General features: G+C 34.2%; 1 protein-coding gene across 11 annotated transcripts in view; it reads left to right on the forward strand.

The window, feature by feature from the left end:
• Positions 1-18,263, forward strand: part of RBMS3 (RNA binding motif single stranded interacting protein 3) — a 1,178,968-nt gene that overhangs the window by 1,147,923 nt on the left and 12,782 nt on the right. For 6 of the 11 annotated variants that reach the window (XM_036219807.1, XM_036219804.1, XM_036219812.1 and 3 more), the window contains 2 exons: positions 14,045-14,125; positions 16,535-16,666. In XM_036219807.1, the coding sequence (XP_036075700.1) occupies positions 14,045-14,125; positions 16,535-16,666 (213 nt within the window). Of the gene's footprint in view, positions 1-14,044; positions 14,126-16,534; positions 16,667-18,263 lie in introns of those variants that run through there. The other 5 variants (XM_036219806.1, XM_036219801.1, XM_036219805.1 and 2 more) reach the window with 1 other exon arrangement.

Consider the following 18,263-nt stretch of genomic DNA (forward strand, 5'->3'; position numbering starts at 1 on the left):
TATCAGCATTTCATTCTCGCATTTCACCTTTTCCAAAGGATCCATCACCTCCCCCTACTTCATTTCTTTCCTTCTCCAGCCTAGAAGACATCGCGCATCACTTCAGCTTCTCTCTTGCCAGCGCCCTTATTACCACCATCAATAATACTAATGATACCTAAAATTCTTTTATTTATCCTGGGTCAGATCTCTCCCTAACGCTCTAATAAAATAATTCCAGATACTCATTTTTCAACCTATTTCAATGAAAAGATTTCCATCATTCACCTTTCTGCTCACAATTCTGCAGCAATACTCTTGGCCAGTGAACTTGCTACCATTTTCTCGGAGAAAATGAAGGGTATCAGGTGTGAATCCCTTCTGTTTCCTGATCTCCAACCTACAAATTAATTGAGCTGACATTCAGCCCCACCTTCTTTCTTTTAATCACAAAAGATGAGCTTTCTATCTTAGACTTACTTATTTACCTTGACCCAATGCTCACCTCTTCCACCACCTCAAAACTATGCTATTTCATCGCCATTGACCTCACCCTCAGCCTCACCTTCAGAATACTTCTCGACAGAGCACTCCACAGCCTCTACCAATGACAATATTATTTTCTTATGATGGAAGACCTACATTTGGTGTCTTGCCTCCTTTTATTCCTGTTACAGTTAGTTTATTTTTTATTTTTTTATTTTCGATTGTTTTGTAATTGTATCCAGTTTCTTCTCAAATACATGTAGGATATGGGGGAATATTTTTTCTGGTTCCAAGTTCCTTTTCTTCTAATTTTTTTATTTCAGCTCAGCCCTAATTAGGCAATTTTTTTTTAAAGAAAGATGAAAGAAAGAAAGAAAGAAAGAAAGAAAGAAAGAAAGAAAGAAAGAAAGAAAGAAAGAAACTTGCTTTCTCAACTAACCTATCCTCCCTGAGTTTCTGATGTTCTTCTTACAAAAATGATTTTTTCTTCATATACCAAATTCCTGCTTAATATAGGTAAGATGTTGTCACCCAAGCTTGAAGTGGTCCTTGAAATTTGAATTCCTGAATGAACCTGCCTATGACCTTTCTAAGTTAGGTTTCCTAATATTTAAAGGCCTTAATCAAGGATCTCGACAAATGTCAGGCATTTTCTATCAAAGAATTTTTGTGATCCAAAGAAAGTGAAATCTCTTCCCACTATAATTGATATTAGCTTTATTTTCAACCATAATGTGCTTCCAAAGAAACACCAAACCGTTGAAGACACACTCTAATCATATTGTATCTACTAATTCATTTATGGCATTAGGCTTTGTATTATTCAGTGTTCTCCAGAGAAACAGAACCAGTAAGATGTATATAGATAGATATGTATAAGAGATTTATTATAGGAACTGGCTCATGCAATGATAATGAAGTCCCACAGTCTGCTGTCTGCAAGCTGAAGGACCAGGAGAGCCTGGTGATATAATTCAGTCGGAGTCTGAAGGCCTGACAGCCAGGGCAGTCAATGCCATAGCTCCCAATCTAAGGCCTGAGAATCAGGGACCACTGGTATCCCAGAATCTGAAGGCCTGAAAACCAGGATCTTTGGTGTCTACGAGCAGGAGAAAATGGATGTCTCAGTTTAAGAAGAGAAAGGGAGAATTTGCTCTTCTTTCACTTTTTGTTTAACTCCTCAGCAGGTTGGGTGATGCCTACTTACATTGGTAAAGGCGATCTACTTTACTCAGTCTACCAAGTTAAATGGTAGTTTCTTGTGGAGAAAACCCTCAAAGACACATTCAGAAATAATATTTTACCTGTCTGGGCATCCCTTAGCTCAGCCAAGTTGACACATAAAATTAATCATCACAGGCAAGAAAATAAAAACAGAAGAACAGGATTTCTGAGCTCTTTCCTAAACAACTATATAGCTCTTGTGAACTATATAGCTTGAATTTTCATTCAGAGTACTTAATCATTCATTCATTCATTCACTCATTTATTCATTCAACAACTGTATATTCAGTGCCAACCATGAGGACTCATACATGGTCCCTGTAAGACCTTCCATTGTATCATTGGAGAAAGTAACCACTCCCAAATTGAGGACCAAGCAAGCCTTAATGTAGAAATTTGGCATTTGGACTTAGCTTGAAAGACAGTTTTGGATATGTGTTGCATGTAGGCATAAAGAAGTTAGAACACAATGAAAACAAAAAAGGGCACATAAAAAGGAAATTTTGAAGGGTGTGCTCTTCACTCTGCAGGCAGATTTGGGTACAGCGTAACATAAATGAGATGATGTAGTTCACAATGATTCCAATGGGAGTGGATTGAAGTTTACCCCAAGATAACATCCTTTGTCCCTCCATTGTTTGACAGCTGTCATCAAGCAAATTATTTTACAGTTCTGTGGGAAGCAGTGGAATCTGGACTCTGGCACCAGAAAGTCTATTTCCCTCCAGTCCTCCTTTCTGTCTTTTTGCCCTCAGCTCTTTCCTTACTTTGAATTCTTCATCTATATCGTTGGAGGCAAGAATAATATTTGTAGCCTGGCAGAAACTGCTTCATTATATTTTTGTATTGCCAAAGTTATATATACTCACATAGAGTACTATCATTTAAATCTTTTTTCCATAAATATGTGCATTTCTTAGAAGCATTTTTCTCAAATCGTTTTATGTTCTATTTTTTGCATTTTCCAATTTGTCTTTTTGTATTTCCCAGTTTGTCATTGCTTTCTATTCTTTCTTCCTTATTTAGAACGTAATTCCATCTTTCTTCCTTCTCCCTTCTTCCTCCCTCCTCACCTTCATTTGTTCCCCACCCGACTTGGATCAATCTCTAATATTAATATTCTAACTAGTTGAGTAGGTGAAGTCTTTGGACTGAAAAAAAAAAAAAAAACATTAAATAAAAATATTGGATGACTCTGGTAGAGACTAAACTCTTTCAAAGGACATTTTAAGGGCACCCTCAACATTTCATTTTGTTGGGTTTTATGTCCACCCCAGTCCACTGAGATAGTTGGTGTTCAGGGAGTGTGGGCCTGATGTAGTTGTGAGGAATGTTTTGTGTGGAAATGGAATTTGCTGTGTGTGGCAGCCTGGATGCGTCCCCTCTCACTTTGGCTGAAGAGTCTTTACCTGGTCCAATTGAATGCTTTGGTCACAGACTTAAATAGAAAGCAGCAAAGCTTCTAGGCTTCGAGAACTTCTTAGCTCATTTGCCTATCTTTTTTTACAATGCCCCTCGGTTCTTTTTATTTCCAAAATAAAGAAGCAAGCCTGGTCTCCTAAAGGAAAGATTAAATGAGCCTGAAGAGGCTGAGGACATTCATTGTTGGGTTATTTGTTCATATAACTTTCTGAAAGAACTATTCAAGTAATAGGTCAGTCAGGTCATTTATTAAAGCGATTTCTTCCTTCTTTACGCTTTCAAATTTAGAGACCGATTTAAATAAATGTCGATTTGACCCAGACAGCTTCTCTCATTTAAAGAAGTTACCATTTTGTAGAGACTTAATTCTTTAGCATTAAAAATCATACTAATATGCAAAAATAATAGAGAATGTTAAGAAATAAGGAGGCTATAAATGTGTTTTTTCTGGCCTATATCAGATCCTAATGACCAATCCAAGCTTTAATAATATAGTATATGCTTACCTAATACTTGGCATATAATTGGGGCCCCATAAAATTTAATCGAATATTGTCACAAGTCAATTCAGAATATATAACCATTATTGAAATTTTACAGTAAAGCATCTTGGCCTCTCAGTTTCTGAGTTCTTCACTTCTGGTCATCTTTTCTCTACCCGATCCTAGAATTTGTAATTAGAAACCACTGTACCAACTGCAAATCTCAGTTTTAAACAGTAGCTCAATTCCAGACCTGCCAGCCTCTAATGACCACCTCTTTCCTTCTACACACGTTTTTAACGACCCTTATTGCAATCATTCTTCGACACTATTAAACCTGCCTGCATATTAACTACCACTTTGTCAGTATCGGTTTCCCCTTTATTTGCCCACATCTATGCCTAGCTTAGATTTCATAGTAGAACATGGTAATCATTTTCTTTCATGTGCTCTCACCTCCCTTGGCTCACTTTTCACCATCATATTCTCCGGGTAAACTTTCATCCTCTTACATTCGATTTTCAGTCTATTCCATTCCTTTGAACAGCTAAATATGGCTAGAGTAAAACCAGAACCACCAATGCTGATGAGCTTAACGTTGATCTTGTGACCACACGACTTACATAGACTTAGCACAGCCTAGAAATCTTACTGCATAACCCTGATCCATTCACTCTCACTCTCCATGACAACTATTTCATACCTTTCCAATACCCACCACCTCTCACTTTCGCCTCATATCTTGCCTCAAAAATAGAAACACTGAGAAGAGAACTTAGGTAACTTACAAATTACCTAGCCTTCTCACATCTGAATCCATTCAGTCTATTCCTGTTTAAAGACACAGTTATCACTGCTGTCATTTATGGTCAACCTTTCCTTCACTCCATTGGCCTTTTTTTCTTTCTTGTTAACTATTTTATAGAAGTATAACATGTACAGAAGAGTACACAATTCGTAATTTTACAGCTTAATAAATTTTACAGAGTGTAAACACTCATGTATCTCCCACTTTGATCAAGACATAAAAGATCCTGTTGTGTCCTCTCTTGAGTCCCTGCCCTTTTATTAGCCCCACAAAATTACCCAGAACCTTGACATCTATATCATAGATTTGTTTTGATTGTTTTTAAATTTTAAGTAAATGAAATCATACCGTGTGAGGGCTTTTGTGTTGGCTTTTTAAAAAAAATCTGACATCATATCTGTAAGATTCACTCATATTTGTAGAACAAAGATTTTTTTATTATTTATATTTTTTATGACATAAATATATTACAACTTATTAATTCTGCTGTTGATGGACATTTAGGTTATTTCTAGCTTGGAATGATTGTAAATAATGCTGCTATAAATATTTTGTGCATATCTCTTGGCGTATATTTTAATTTCTATTGTGTACATAGCTAAGAGTGGGATTGCTTAGTGATAATTTCTGTAAATGTTCTATTTCTTTGGCACTGCCGTACAGTTTTAAGAGTCGGTACACAAATTTATACTCTTCTAGCAGTGTCTGAGAGTTCTCATCGTCTGCATTCTCTCCAACACTTGGTATTGTCAGTCTTGTTCAATTTTGCCATCCTAGTAGGAGTGCAGTGTTTCATCATCATAACTTAAACTTATATTTTCCTGATGACCAATGATTGAGGTTATATATTCACATATACATATTGGCCATTTGATTTTTAGATATTCTCTTTCTAGAAGTGTCTGAGTAACACTCTATCTATACACACACACACACACACACACACACGTATTTGTTCTTTTGTTTTTATTGAACTTTTTATTGAAAAAATTGTAGAGTCATGTGTAGTTGCAATAAATAATATAGAGAGATCTCTTATATGATTGTCTCAATTTTTCTCAATATTTTGCAAAACCGTAGTATAATAGTTTCAGATATTGACATTGACACAATCCACAAATCTTATTCATATAGCTTTAGTTTTACTTGCACTCATTTGAGTGTGTATTAAGTTCTGCACAATTTTTTGCCTTTATGGATTTTATGCAACACCTTCCTATTGTTCCGTCAAGGTACCAAACAGTTTCAGTATCACAAGGATCCCTTCTGTTGTCCTTTTATAACTGCACTTGTTTTCCTGTTACTCCCCTCCTCCCATCCCTGATCCCTGGCAACCACTACTCTGTATTCCGCTTTTAAAATTTTGTCACATAAAAATGCTATATATGTAAAATTATAACATATATAAACTTTAAAAGAATTTTTTTCTCTGCATATTTTCCTGAAGATTCATTGAAGTCATTGTGTAAATTAATAGATTATTTAAACTTATTTTTTTTAATTGGCTTTTCTGTCCTATTGATTTGCGAATTAAAAAAATACATTCTATATACAAACTTTATCAGATATTTGTATTATAAATATCTTCCCTTAGCCTTTGGATAATTAGAAGTTCTTAATTTTAATGAAGCCTAATTCTGATCTTTTAGTTTATGATTACTTCTTTTTGAGTCATGTTTAATAAATCCTTGCTATTCTCAGTATTATGAAGCGTATCTCCTATTTTCTTCAAAAAGCCATATTTATTTTACCTTTTATATTTACAGGTATGCTCTATCTCAAATTAATATTATATATTACATGAAGTAAGGATCAGGAATCATTTTTTTCTATAAAGATATCCAACTGAACCAGCATCATTTATTGAAAAGATCATTCTTTTCCACATTGAATTACCCTGACACTCAATGTGGCTGTATTTGCATGTTTCTAGTGTCTCTGTTTTGTTCCATTGGTCTATTTTTCTATCCTTGCAACAATACCACACAATCTTAATTACAGTGACTTTTTAGTACACCTTAATATCTAGTAGTATGCATCTTCCAACTTTGTTTTTTTTTGTTTTTATTTTTCCCCCCAAAATTGTCTTGGATATTCTAGGTCCTTTGCATTTCCATATACATTTTAAAGCTTGTTTTCTACCAAGAAATCTACTTATATTTTCATTGGAATAGCATTGAATGTATAGATTTTTTTTAGAAGAATTAACATTTTAACAATATTGAGTCTTCTAATCCTTGAATATGCTATATCTCTCTATTTAATTCCTCTCGGCAATATCTTATAATCTTCAGCGTGGAAGTTTTCACGCCTTCTCTCAGAGTTTTGATGCCATCTACATAGTATTTTAAATTTCATTTTTAATTGTCTGTTTTCAGCATCTACAAATACATTTTTTATTGACTTGTGTCCAGCAAGCTTACTTAATTTCCTTATTAATTCCAATAATTGTTTTTTAAATATTTTCTTTGGAATATCTACTTATTATTTATGTTATCTATGAATAATGACAGTTTTTTCTACTTTTATGCCTTCTTTTTTTTTTTTCTTGCCTTATTATACTGTCTAGACCCTCCAAAAAATTATTAGAAGAGATGATACTGGATATATTTATCTCATTCCAAAATTCAAACATAAATTATTCAGTATGTCACAAATAACTATGGTGCTAGTTCTGTGTTTTTTGTATATAGACTTCTGTTTCTAGTTTCCATCTTTTCTTAGTATATCAAGATATTTTCTCTTATTAGATATTAAGTATTAGAGACTATCGAAGATATTTCTGAATCTTTTAAAATATTCTACTTTATTCTTTCAATATGGTGAATTATGTGGACTGATTTTTAAATGTTAAACCTACTTTGTAATTCTGAAAGAATCCCACTTGAACATGGACTTTTTCATAGATCACTGAATTGATTGGTTAAAATGATATTTCGGAAGTTCATATAGATATTTCTGTAATTTTTCCCTCTTGTAATGTCTCTGTTAATTTTGGTCTAAAGAGTACACTAGCTTCATAAAATGAGTTCAGAAGTGTTTCTTCTTTATTATTCTATGAGAGAATTCATACAAGATTGGTATTATTTCTTTCTTAAATATTTGGAGAATTAACCAGAAAAGCCAATCGAAACTGAATAATTTATTATGGATAGAATTTGGATTATGAATTAAATTTCTTTAGTAGGTAAAGAACTGTTCAGAATTTCTATTTGTTTTTGTGTCAGTTTTGCTAAATTGTACTACTCAACAAATTTGTCTATTTCATCTAAGTTGTCAAATTTATAGGCATAAGATCGTTCATAATATCTTTTTATCTTTTCTACATTCTTACCTCCCATTCTCTATTGAATGAGTGTTTCATTCCTACTATTCTATTGTAAATAGACTTTCATAGTTGCCTCCATTCTGAAATCTGATGTACACTAGTTTTTAGTTTTTTTCGACTGATGTATCTTTGTTTCCTGAGTTGTCTTTGTTGTCCACTGGATTTCTCCTCTGACGCGCGCGCGCGCACACACACACACACACACACACACAATTGAGGAGGGGGAAGGAGAGAATTTAGTGTCTATGTAGAGTTGTTTTAAGTTCAAATTTTAAAACACAATTTCTTAATCAGCTATATTTTCATAGTATCATCTTTTAGCTACCACAGTGACCTGTGCACGTGCTCCAACCTCATAGGCTTCGTTTTCTTCCAATACATTTATGAAAATTGTTTTCTCTGCAAAGTTGAAGGCTTCCATAGCCTGTGATCACACAAGCATGGCTTCTATTCAGTGTTGTGCAGGGGATGAGGTTTTGTGAATTCCCAAGCTGAGAACAACCTCCAAGAGTTTTTCTTATTATTCTCTTTTGTTGCATGCCACCAACAAATGGCCCACACCCCAGGATACAATGGCCATCTATATTTTTTGTTTAATAATATAACACACACCTTTCTGTGGATTTTGTTCAGTACTATTCTGGGGAACTGGATGGCACAACATAGGCTACATACTCCTAAGAATTTTGGGATCCTATTTCTATCAAGCCCACTAACCGACCTTTACTCTTCAAGTGTTTTTACTCCTAATGTGTGAAGTATATGATGCTGTCTGTATTCACTTTTACCTACTCTTCAGGGATAGTTATTTCCATAACTCACGACTGTCTGCTTGGTCATTTCTATATTACTACCTTAAAAAAGTAAATAATATACTTTAAAATTAATACTAACATGAAAGCATACACTATTACTATTCTTGGTGGAGATTCTACTTCATTCTCCAACATTCATTAGCAGAAATAGAAAGGACATAGGAGGAACTGAGCAAAGGGTCCAGGAAGGATGCTGGCCTTATCATACTCTGAGGTCATTCTTTTCTTTCAAGGAGAATCTCTCCAGCCCTCTTCCTCTCTATGGATAGTCTCTTATTCATTAAAATAAAGACTTAGACGGCATTCTTAGAATTACACTCCAGGTAGTTATTATTACTAGTCAAAACAAACATGTGAAATGATATCAATTTGCCATCCCCAGTTCTGGTATTGCTCTCCAACTGAGATTATACAATTTAACGAATCTAAGAAATATGGTCCTCAAAACTGCAAAATACCTCTACTTGAGGTAACACTGTGCCTCTCCTTCAGCCACTCATCCAACCTAGATTAATCATTACTTAGGTTGTTCCCTATATCCACAAACTTCCTTTATTAGAAGAAACTCTGTACTAGATGATCTTGAAAGAATTCACACTGCATGCTGTTAGCATCATCTGCCACAATTGCTATTTTTTTTCTGTTCCACTTCTTTCCGAGGTTCATTTTCAAAACTTTCCTTCGCATTGACTTTCTAGGTTTGATAGAACCTGGACAACTTTCCTTGCTGAAATTTGTTAAGCAGATTTATGAATTTTATAGCAAGAGCTAGAAGCACCAATTTACAATCTAAATAGTATAATGATAACTTCAAACGAGCAAGTTTAATAAATTATTTTAGAAAATTCCAGTTGAAACTTGGGAACTATCTTGCCACTCCTTTGATCTACAAATAATGAAAATGACAAGTTTCTTTGCAAGAAATATATAAAACATTTTTGATTTGTTTTACTTTGGAGGGGTAAGAGAAAGTAAATCCAAAAATAAAAATTTAGAGTTTTCTTTCTTTATTTTCTTGGAAATAGTCAGTGATTCCCCATAACAGAAACGGTTTGTCCTTACTTAAATAGACAAAAACACAATTCTTCTCCAATTTCACCATTTCCCCCACCCCCTCTTTGTGTAACTATCTTGGTGATGCAGTGTCTAGACTTCTTGGAACAAGTGACGAAGTCTGGAATTTATTCTGTGGGTTTGAAAATGGCTATCCAGGTCCCTTCGTACTTACATGTGAAAATCTGGGTCTTTCAGAATATGTAAAATCATCATTGTTCATCAAAAAATAAAATTTATTTATTAATGTCAAACTTTTAGCTATATAATACTGCAAAATAGTGCATGAACATCTTCATTTTATCTATATCATCTCATTGTAATGTGGTTCTCATCAGTCATCATATCAAAATAATGCAAATAATCTGTACTCATGAAAGAATTATGGGAGATTTTTTCTAGCTTTTGAGAAATAGTAAAAGAAATTAACTTAAAGGATTTATATACATTCTCATTGTGGTTTTAAAAAGCAATCCATGGGAATTTGTCAAGTCAAAGGAGCAGATTTTTTTTATATCACAGATCCTTCTCTTGGTCCTATGCTGTTTGCTAGCTGTATAAAACAAAAGCAGATTCTGAAGGACCCAGATCTAAGCAATTTTTTGTGCAGACTGGATTATTAAGTCTGACTGTAGTGTATTTGTGCTCTCAAGGAAATCAAACTGAGCTTGCAGAGAAAGTTTAGAGTTATTTGTCACCAATTACCTAAAGCTGAGAGTTTATCTAACACAGAGCTGTAGCTATTTCCTGTAAGCAGTTGCTCCTAATTTTACAAGGCTGTCACTTCGTGAGGCTTTACCCTAGAAAATATGTCTACTAGAAAAGAGTTTAATTGCAAAAGTTTATCCAGAGATAATAGTCTTACAGGGAATAAAACTCCATAACATCGACTTGTTTAAAATAAGTGTCTATTCCTAATTTTCAAACAAGGTTCTCAAGCTCTGTCTATTAGTTTTCCATGACAAAAGAAAAGAAAAGCAGCCAGAAAGATTTTTTTTTTTTTTTATTAAAAGCTACATACGTAATGCATTGAATTGAACTGACCTCATTTATACTATAAAATTTCTACTGGTTCTCTTCAGAAGAGCAGTGTAAAAGCAAATTAAGTTACGAGCTAAGTTAAGCACATGGGGTAGCCCTCCTAGAAGAAAATTAGGTTTTGTGAACGTGAAGTAAAATAAAGAATGTATGGAAACTAAATGATAATAAAATGTCAATCAAAGGCATATTTTTCTATATTTCTTAAATGGAACTTGAGTTATTAAAGCTCATTAATTTAAAAAACTAAGATAGATAGATAGATAGATAGATAGATAGATAGATAGATAGATAGATAGATAGATGATAGATAGATAGATATTACATAGGAATAATCAAAAGGAAGCTATTAAGACCCTATTTACTTAATTTCAAAGGTAATGAAATAGACTGAAAAGTGTTCTGTATTTTGAGTCAGAAGAACTGGATTTTATTCCCATTGTATGTAGGTCTCAGTTTCTCAATTTGTAAAATGGGTGAACCATTCAGCCTAAAAAGGAGTGTGAATTTATGACATGAGCAGTTCAGTTTAGGTCATGTTTACAACTTCATCGAATGCTGTAGGAGGCATGAAAATTTACTGATGCAGTTATACTGAACAAAACACAGATGAGGTTTTGAATAACTGGGAGTCATTTAAAGAAGCTTAGCTAAGAATTACATAATATGCTTTTCATTAACTAGACAGCCTGAGAACTCTAGTTTGGCATGAGAGGTCTAAGAATGCAGTGGATTCCCTTGTGAGAACTAGTGAAGATTGCTCTGTGTGGCCCCAAGTCATGTTCCTAGATCCAGTTCACTGAACCTCTCTGCCTTAGAGATACAGACAGTAGAGCAGGTATGGCTCAAAGTAGTGTCCTGCAAATGAGTGGCAATGATGTCATTGTCTTATGCAAAGGAAACACATACTCACTAATTAGGTCCAATTACAAACTGTGGAATTAATAACTCTGGTATAGAAAACATCCAAATCTGTGATGGATTATCTTTTTTACTAGTGTATTATAAATCTTGAAAAATCATAACCAAAGGGTAGACATGAACCACGACAGTATCAACTATGTGCTTAGATAATTTCATAGTTGGTAACTATACTTTCCACTGGCTACAAATCTACTAGGATTTTCAAGATTCAATTTAAAAAAATTTTCCAAAGTATTCTTTAAAAAAATGTTAGTTCTAAGCAAAAGTATTAGGTTGTACAAAATATTTTAGAAATGCTGGTTTAATCACCTTTAACTAGGCTCCTGTAAAATACAGTTTCTCAGAGTTTTTTTTTTATTATATGTCAGTATCAAAGAGAATATATTATTCATTGAAAAAGTTTTCTTTTTAGGTGAGTAGCATTCTAAAAAAACACATTGTAGGAAATATTAAACAAAGGATTTTTTAAATCTCTATAACACAGGCAAGCGACATGTCTGAAAGGTCAGGGGACTATTATCTTCAACATACTCTTGAGAGCAGTTATTTTTGGCAATGCAGACACCTGCTATAGGGTTCTAGATGCCAGATAATATTTGCTGAAATGTGACTCTGGAGTTCTGTACTTACTTTAAAAACTGATAGTGATAAAATACCTGAATACCTATGAACTTCTTAAGGACATAAGGACATGAGTTGGCTAAAGTACTTATTTTAACATTACATAAACACATTATGAGGGTGAAATTAATATCTATAATGAGCTCAGAATTACCAATTATTAATTATAATTATTAATTCTGGCTAGGAGGCATGCAAGATTTGTAATTAGAAATGGAAAGCTTTCTTCCCATATTCTTTTATTCAGCCATTGAACAGTAGTGTGTTGGAAGATGCAAAAACAAGTAAAATGGCCCTGTGTTTAAAGAGATGATAGTCTGGACTATTTTAATAGAAGAGTGATGAATGCTGTAAGAGTAGAGGACAAATAACAGAAATCTCTGATGATTCTCAACTATAAAGCTAAATTGATAATATCACCAGACCTATCAAATAATTGCTCTTGGTCCAAGTTACAAGGTTGTTTAATATAGATATGAATTACACTCAGTTGTTAGTAGCAACGAATAGATTACAGACAACAGTTCAGTTTGTTTGATTTTGCATTGTTTCATTACAGCTGTCTCTATTTTTTAGCAAATAGCTACAGTAGGACAGTGCTTAGTTTATGATGGCAATATATATATTCCAAAGTTTCTTTATGGCTATAATTCTTCACCCGTATTGAACAACAACAACTGATGAGCTAGTCTCCATTCAGATACTTCCTTTGATTCAGAATCATCATGCCGTTTGGATAGTGACAGTACCAAGATCTGTAAAACATATTAATTTAAATTTTGCATATTTATGCATGGCCTTTATTTTTTGAACTCAGAAAATTTAGAATAAAAAAATCAGAGGCTTGTGACTTTCCATAAAAATCCTTTCTCTAACCTTTGTGAATTGAGAAACTTTGTCTTCTTCGATAGATAGTTCTGGTTCTCAAGTTCGGTGATGTTGATCAAGTTTAGAAAGTCAGAAACATAGTTGATTCTATAGAAAATTTCATTCTCGAAGACTAGAACTTTTAATTTTCAGGGGAAATGTGTATCAGAAATAGGAAATGGGTCATACTGTATGTTGATGTAGGTGAGCATATCATTTTTCTGGGGCTCCCTTCCTTCATTGCAAAACTACATGTTATCTCGAAAACATATTTTTCTTAATGCTACAACTTAGTGAAAAAAAATAATTGGAATGTTTCATTGTTTATCCAGATGAAGAAAATTTGGAGAATTCAAGGAGTTGAAAAGGAAATACCAAGAGTGACATGAGAGTTGAATGGGGGAAGGGAACAAAGGGGACATCGACATGATCTGCAACACTATTTCACATGTATATATCATAGTGCTGTGAAAACAACAAAACGATGGCATTTACCAATTCCGAATGTTGCTGCATAAGTGTTTCTTGCATTATTCCTCCATTACATTTATTTAGACAAGAAATTAGTACTAATAGTATGATTCATTCATTCAACAAATAATTTGTTGAGAGCCTACTATGTGATAGGTACTGGCAATAAAATGGAGAAGAAGAAAAAAAACAGACATCATCCCTGTCCTCATGGAGTTTGTGTTTTAGATATGGAAGTGAAATGTTTGAACTCTGATATAGAATGTTTCGAAAGACAAAGTGAGGGGATGGTGGTCTATTAGCTTGTACTGATACTGTGGAGGTGGGCTGCTGTTGGTACTGAATCAGTAAGCAAGGGCATTCTATGCTGGTAGGAGGGAACTGCCTTATTTTTGGTCAAAATAGAGTTTAACTTTAATCATGCACTGGCCATGGGCTACATGTCTATGGCAGTCTCGTGTGATATCTGCTTTTTTCATTGGTTGCAATCCCAAGTTCACCTGCATTTTTCTTTGATTCCCTCTAGTATATGACTGCTGCCGCTCCTATGCAAGGGACCTACATTCCCCAGTACACGCCTGTGCCTCCGACAGCTGTTTCTATTGAAGTAAGTTTGTCTCTGTCTTATAGAACGAGAGTAGAAGAGATAAATCTCAACCGCGTGTACTGTGGTTCCCTGTAACCCAAGGAATCATGTGTGATTTTTGTGCTGCTCTAAAATTTGACATTTTGAACACAGCATATGAAAGTATATGCTTTTTCTTGGACATGCGTATGTTTTGCTTTGCACATAAAATAATTTACTGTAAAGGTATAAGAAAAATATCATTTTCCTATGTAAAAGAAAGATCAGGGACCAAGTCACTACCCCATCACATGTGAACCATAAATACACTCATAAAATAGGGAGGGGAAAAAGTTTACAACTATCCGAATGAGCTAGTTCTCTAGTGCCTCGTTACTCAACAAGTGGTCCCTGAACTAGCATCATTGGCATCACTGGGGAGCTTGTCAGAGATCCAAACTCTCAGACATGACCCAAACCTACTGGATCAGAATTTGCATTTTTTATTGAGGTGACATTGGTTTATAACAGTATGTGAGTTTCAGGTATGCAACATTGTAATTCAAAGTCTGTATATACTACATGGCGTTCACCATCAAAAATCTAGTTTCCATCATCACCACACGACTGATGTCCTTTACTCGTTTTGCCCTCCTTCAACTCCGTGTCCCCTCGATAACCCCTAATCTGTTGTCTGTATCTATGCATTTGTTTTTATTTTATTTGTTCATTTATTTCTTTTTTGTCCTATCTTCGGCATATGAGTAAAATCACATGATTTTTGTCCTTTTCTGTCTGATTTATTTCACTTAGCATAGTACCCTCAAAATTCATGTTGTCAAAAACAGCAATATTTCATTTTTTATGACTGAGTAGTATTCCATTACGTACGTATACCACCTCTTCTTTGTCCATCTGTCCATTTGATGTTTGACAAATTATTGCTGCTACTAAGGTTTAAAAAAGTGTAGTTTAAGAAGACACTATTATGTAATTTAGCAAACCACGGAGGTCCAATTTTCAAACCTACTATGTGTTCCAGACCTGTCGCCCCCCAAAGAATGTGTCAGTATTAATCAGATTTTAATAAACCAGAATTTTAAGAATATATGAGTAGAACACATTTCGTTTGTTATATTTAGCTATCGAAACACATTTAGGCCATGAGAAAATTGTGAATGTGGACATTCTAGGTACTTTAAACATAAATGTCTGCCACATACTTGCATTTTTCTATCTCAACACCAAAGGTGTATGCTTATCTATAGAATTTGAGTATTTTGATGACTCTAAAATAATGAGACGCGTGAGACACGTTTGATAGTATGGCTTATTTTAAACAGTCTAACTAAAGTTAACTCTGGGATTTTAGAAGCCTTTCACTAAGAAAAATATAAGTATACTCTGATACATTGTCTTGAATTTAAGCTTATAAGGAAAACATTGGTTCATTTTCTATGTAGAAACACTCATTAAAAATTCACCAGTATTCATACAAGTAAATGCTGGTGGGAGGTTCATAAAAGTGCATAATATCAAATGGTATATAAGGTGGGGGAGATTGAATTATACAGGCAGAATTTTTAAATTCTAAGGAACAATTTCAGGGACCTTTAGTCAGTGACAGAGAGTTGACCAAAGACGTTTGAAACTCAATATCACTGCAGGTATCCAAGGCTGTAAGTAAAACCAGCAGATTATATATTTAGATAGATGCCTTCTTTAGGACTACTAACTACCAACGAAAACCACGTATGCCTCTCTGGGAGCCAAACATATTCCCCTAATGATGACCAATTCTAGAAGTTCATTCTTGGTATTTGTGAGGAACAAAAGAGTGAAAGGGTACAGGGAGGAATGAATCAAACTGAAGGATACTTATTTCTCTTTCTGCAACCTCCAAATGAATTCTAGTTTATGTCGTAGAAAACAAAACAAAACAAAATAAAACAAATCAAATTGATGAAAGAAAAACCTAGTTAGTAGTATCTTTTTAAAGGAATTTCAAACTTTGATGTAGATTTTTATTAAGGTCAGAGTTCACTGTTTTGCCAGATCATGTAGACATGGTACAATGCATAACCCCCAGGAAAATGCTTGCATATACAATTTTTATAGGAATCCTGCATGAATTTTTTATTAACAAATTATATTTACTGTGGTATGCAAGTATGGTTTAAAAGTTCTAAGTATGAGCAATATGATTTTTTGACCATTTGTTCCAAGGATTTCTAATGGCAAGGCTTCTTGGTTGCACATTGAGGTGAGTTTCTCAGCTCTTATCCAAATGTGCTCTGTGCTTTTCCTTTGAGTACTTATTGTGGCTTCACATAGCTGAATGCAATTTTACTCAAGCCAAGTAGAAGAGGGGTATTCTCTATAGTCCATCTCTACAGTCCAGGCTCTTTGCTGAAGCCAATAAGGCTTTTATGTTCTTAATTTCCTCTTTAGGGTGTTGTTGCTGATACCTCTCCCCAGACAGTGGCACCTTCATCCCAGGACACCAGTGGTCAGCAGCAACAAATAGCAGTGGACACATCCAGTGAACATGCATCTGCATATCCTTACCAACAGTCTAAGTAAGTTTGGGCTACACTAAGCTCTTTCCCTCAAGATCAGCCATCTTGACTTCACTCTCACATATTGTTATCTGTTCGCTTTTGCTACAATACAGACTATCTTAAACTTAGTGACAAGCATTTTTTTTTTTTTTTTTAGTTCATGATTATGTGCGTTGGCAATTTGAGCTGACTTCAGGTGAATAGTTTTTCTGGTCTTGACTAGATTTGCTCAAGCATCTGGACAGAGCTGCTGGTCATTTTCACAGCTCAGCTTCTGGGTGATGGTTGAGTGATAGAAGTGATTGAGCCACATGTTTTTTGATCATCCATCAAACAGGCTTGTTCACATGGAAGTCTCAGAATCTGGAGAACAGAGAGGAAGCCCAGATGATCAGCATTTTCAATTCTGTTTGTGAGTCATTTGCTACTACCCATTTGACCAAAGCAAGTCATATGGCCAAGTCCAGGGTTGATGTAGGAATTCACTACCAAAAGGCCCGAATGCAAAAAGGAACATTGCAACCATTTTTATAAAAAAAATAGAAAATAAAAATCTTCCATACATATTTTGGAAAATTTCCAGTATTCCCACTTAAAACTGAGTAGTGAGCCTTCATTTTGGTCTCAGTTTCCTCATTCTTAAATAAAGACACTAATACTTCACTTGCAAGTTTGCTTTAAAAACCCAGTAAAATAATTCAAGTAAAACAGTATTGTAAACTGTTAAGCCACACAGAGTTAGGTTTTATTTAAGGATAAATGGCAAAGCAAAAATCAGGTAGTCAGAATTACTCTTCAAAATCTTTAAATAAATTATAAAGCAGACTAAAGTTGTCTTTGTATTGAATAATTACGTAGACTAAAATATGATGGGTTTTGATTGAAGCCATGAGAATTAACACAGTTCAGTCCACATACAAATGTCTTGTCATGCAAACTGTTCTACTTTGTAGGTAATAATCAAAGCCCTAGCGAATGGAGAATTCTCAATGATTCTATTTTTCTGTATTAATGTTGCCCCCTTTTTTGATCATAATTATTCTATAACCTAAATACACATTTAGAGATTTGTTTGTTGTTGCAAGATTAATCATGACAATGGAGTCTTCTATATGTGGTTTAGCTTGTGAAGTTAGTCCTCAGAATTAAAGGTAGTCAGAACATAACAACCTTACAAAATATAAAGCATTTATCATCATCATCATCATCATCGTCATCATCATCGTCATTATTACAGTCACACAATAGCTTTCAGAAAAGATCCATGTTAAGTAAAGCATTTTTGCCTTTTTTTTTTTATTTTTTAAATTCACCCATAACCTGTGTGAATCACTTTTACACATACCAAGCAGTATGATAGTCTCTGGAATTCTGTTCCAAGAATATTGGAACTTTTTTCTTCAGTCTACTCTGCATATCATATGTGAGAAAGGAGTAGAGACTGACTATGTGGAAGTACAATGAGAGGCAGGAGTGGGAAATGAAAAATTATTTACCAAAACATTACTATATTTACCAAAAACATTTTTCGAGGCTTAGCGAGTAGGAGATACTTATTCTGGCTCTTTTAAAGCATAATAAGTAAACAAGTGATCTAGATTTTTCTTGCTAACCATTTA

The sequence above is a fragment of the Rousettus aegyptiacus genome, unplaced genomic scaffold (assembly GCF_014176215.1).
Source record: "Rousettus aegyptiacus isolate mRouAeg1 unplaced genomic scaffold, mRouAeg1.p scaffold_m13_p_4, whole genome shotgun sequence".
Lineage (NCBI taxonomy): Eukaryota > Metazoa > Chordata > Mammalia > Chiroptera > Pteropodidae > Rousettus > Rousettus aegyptiacus.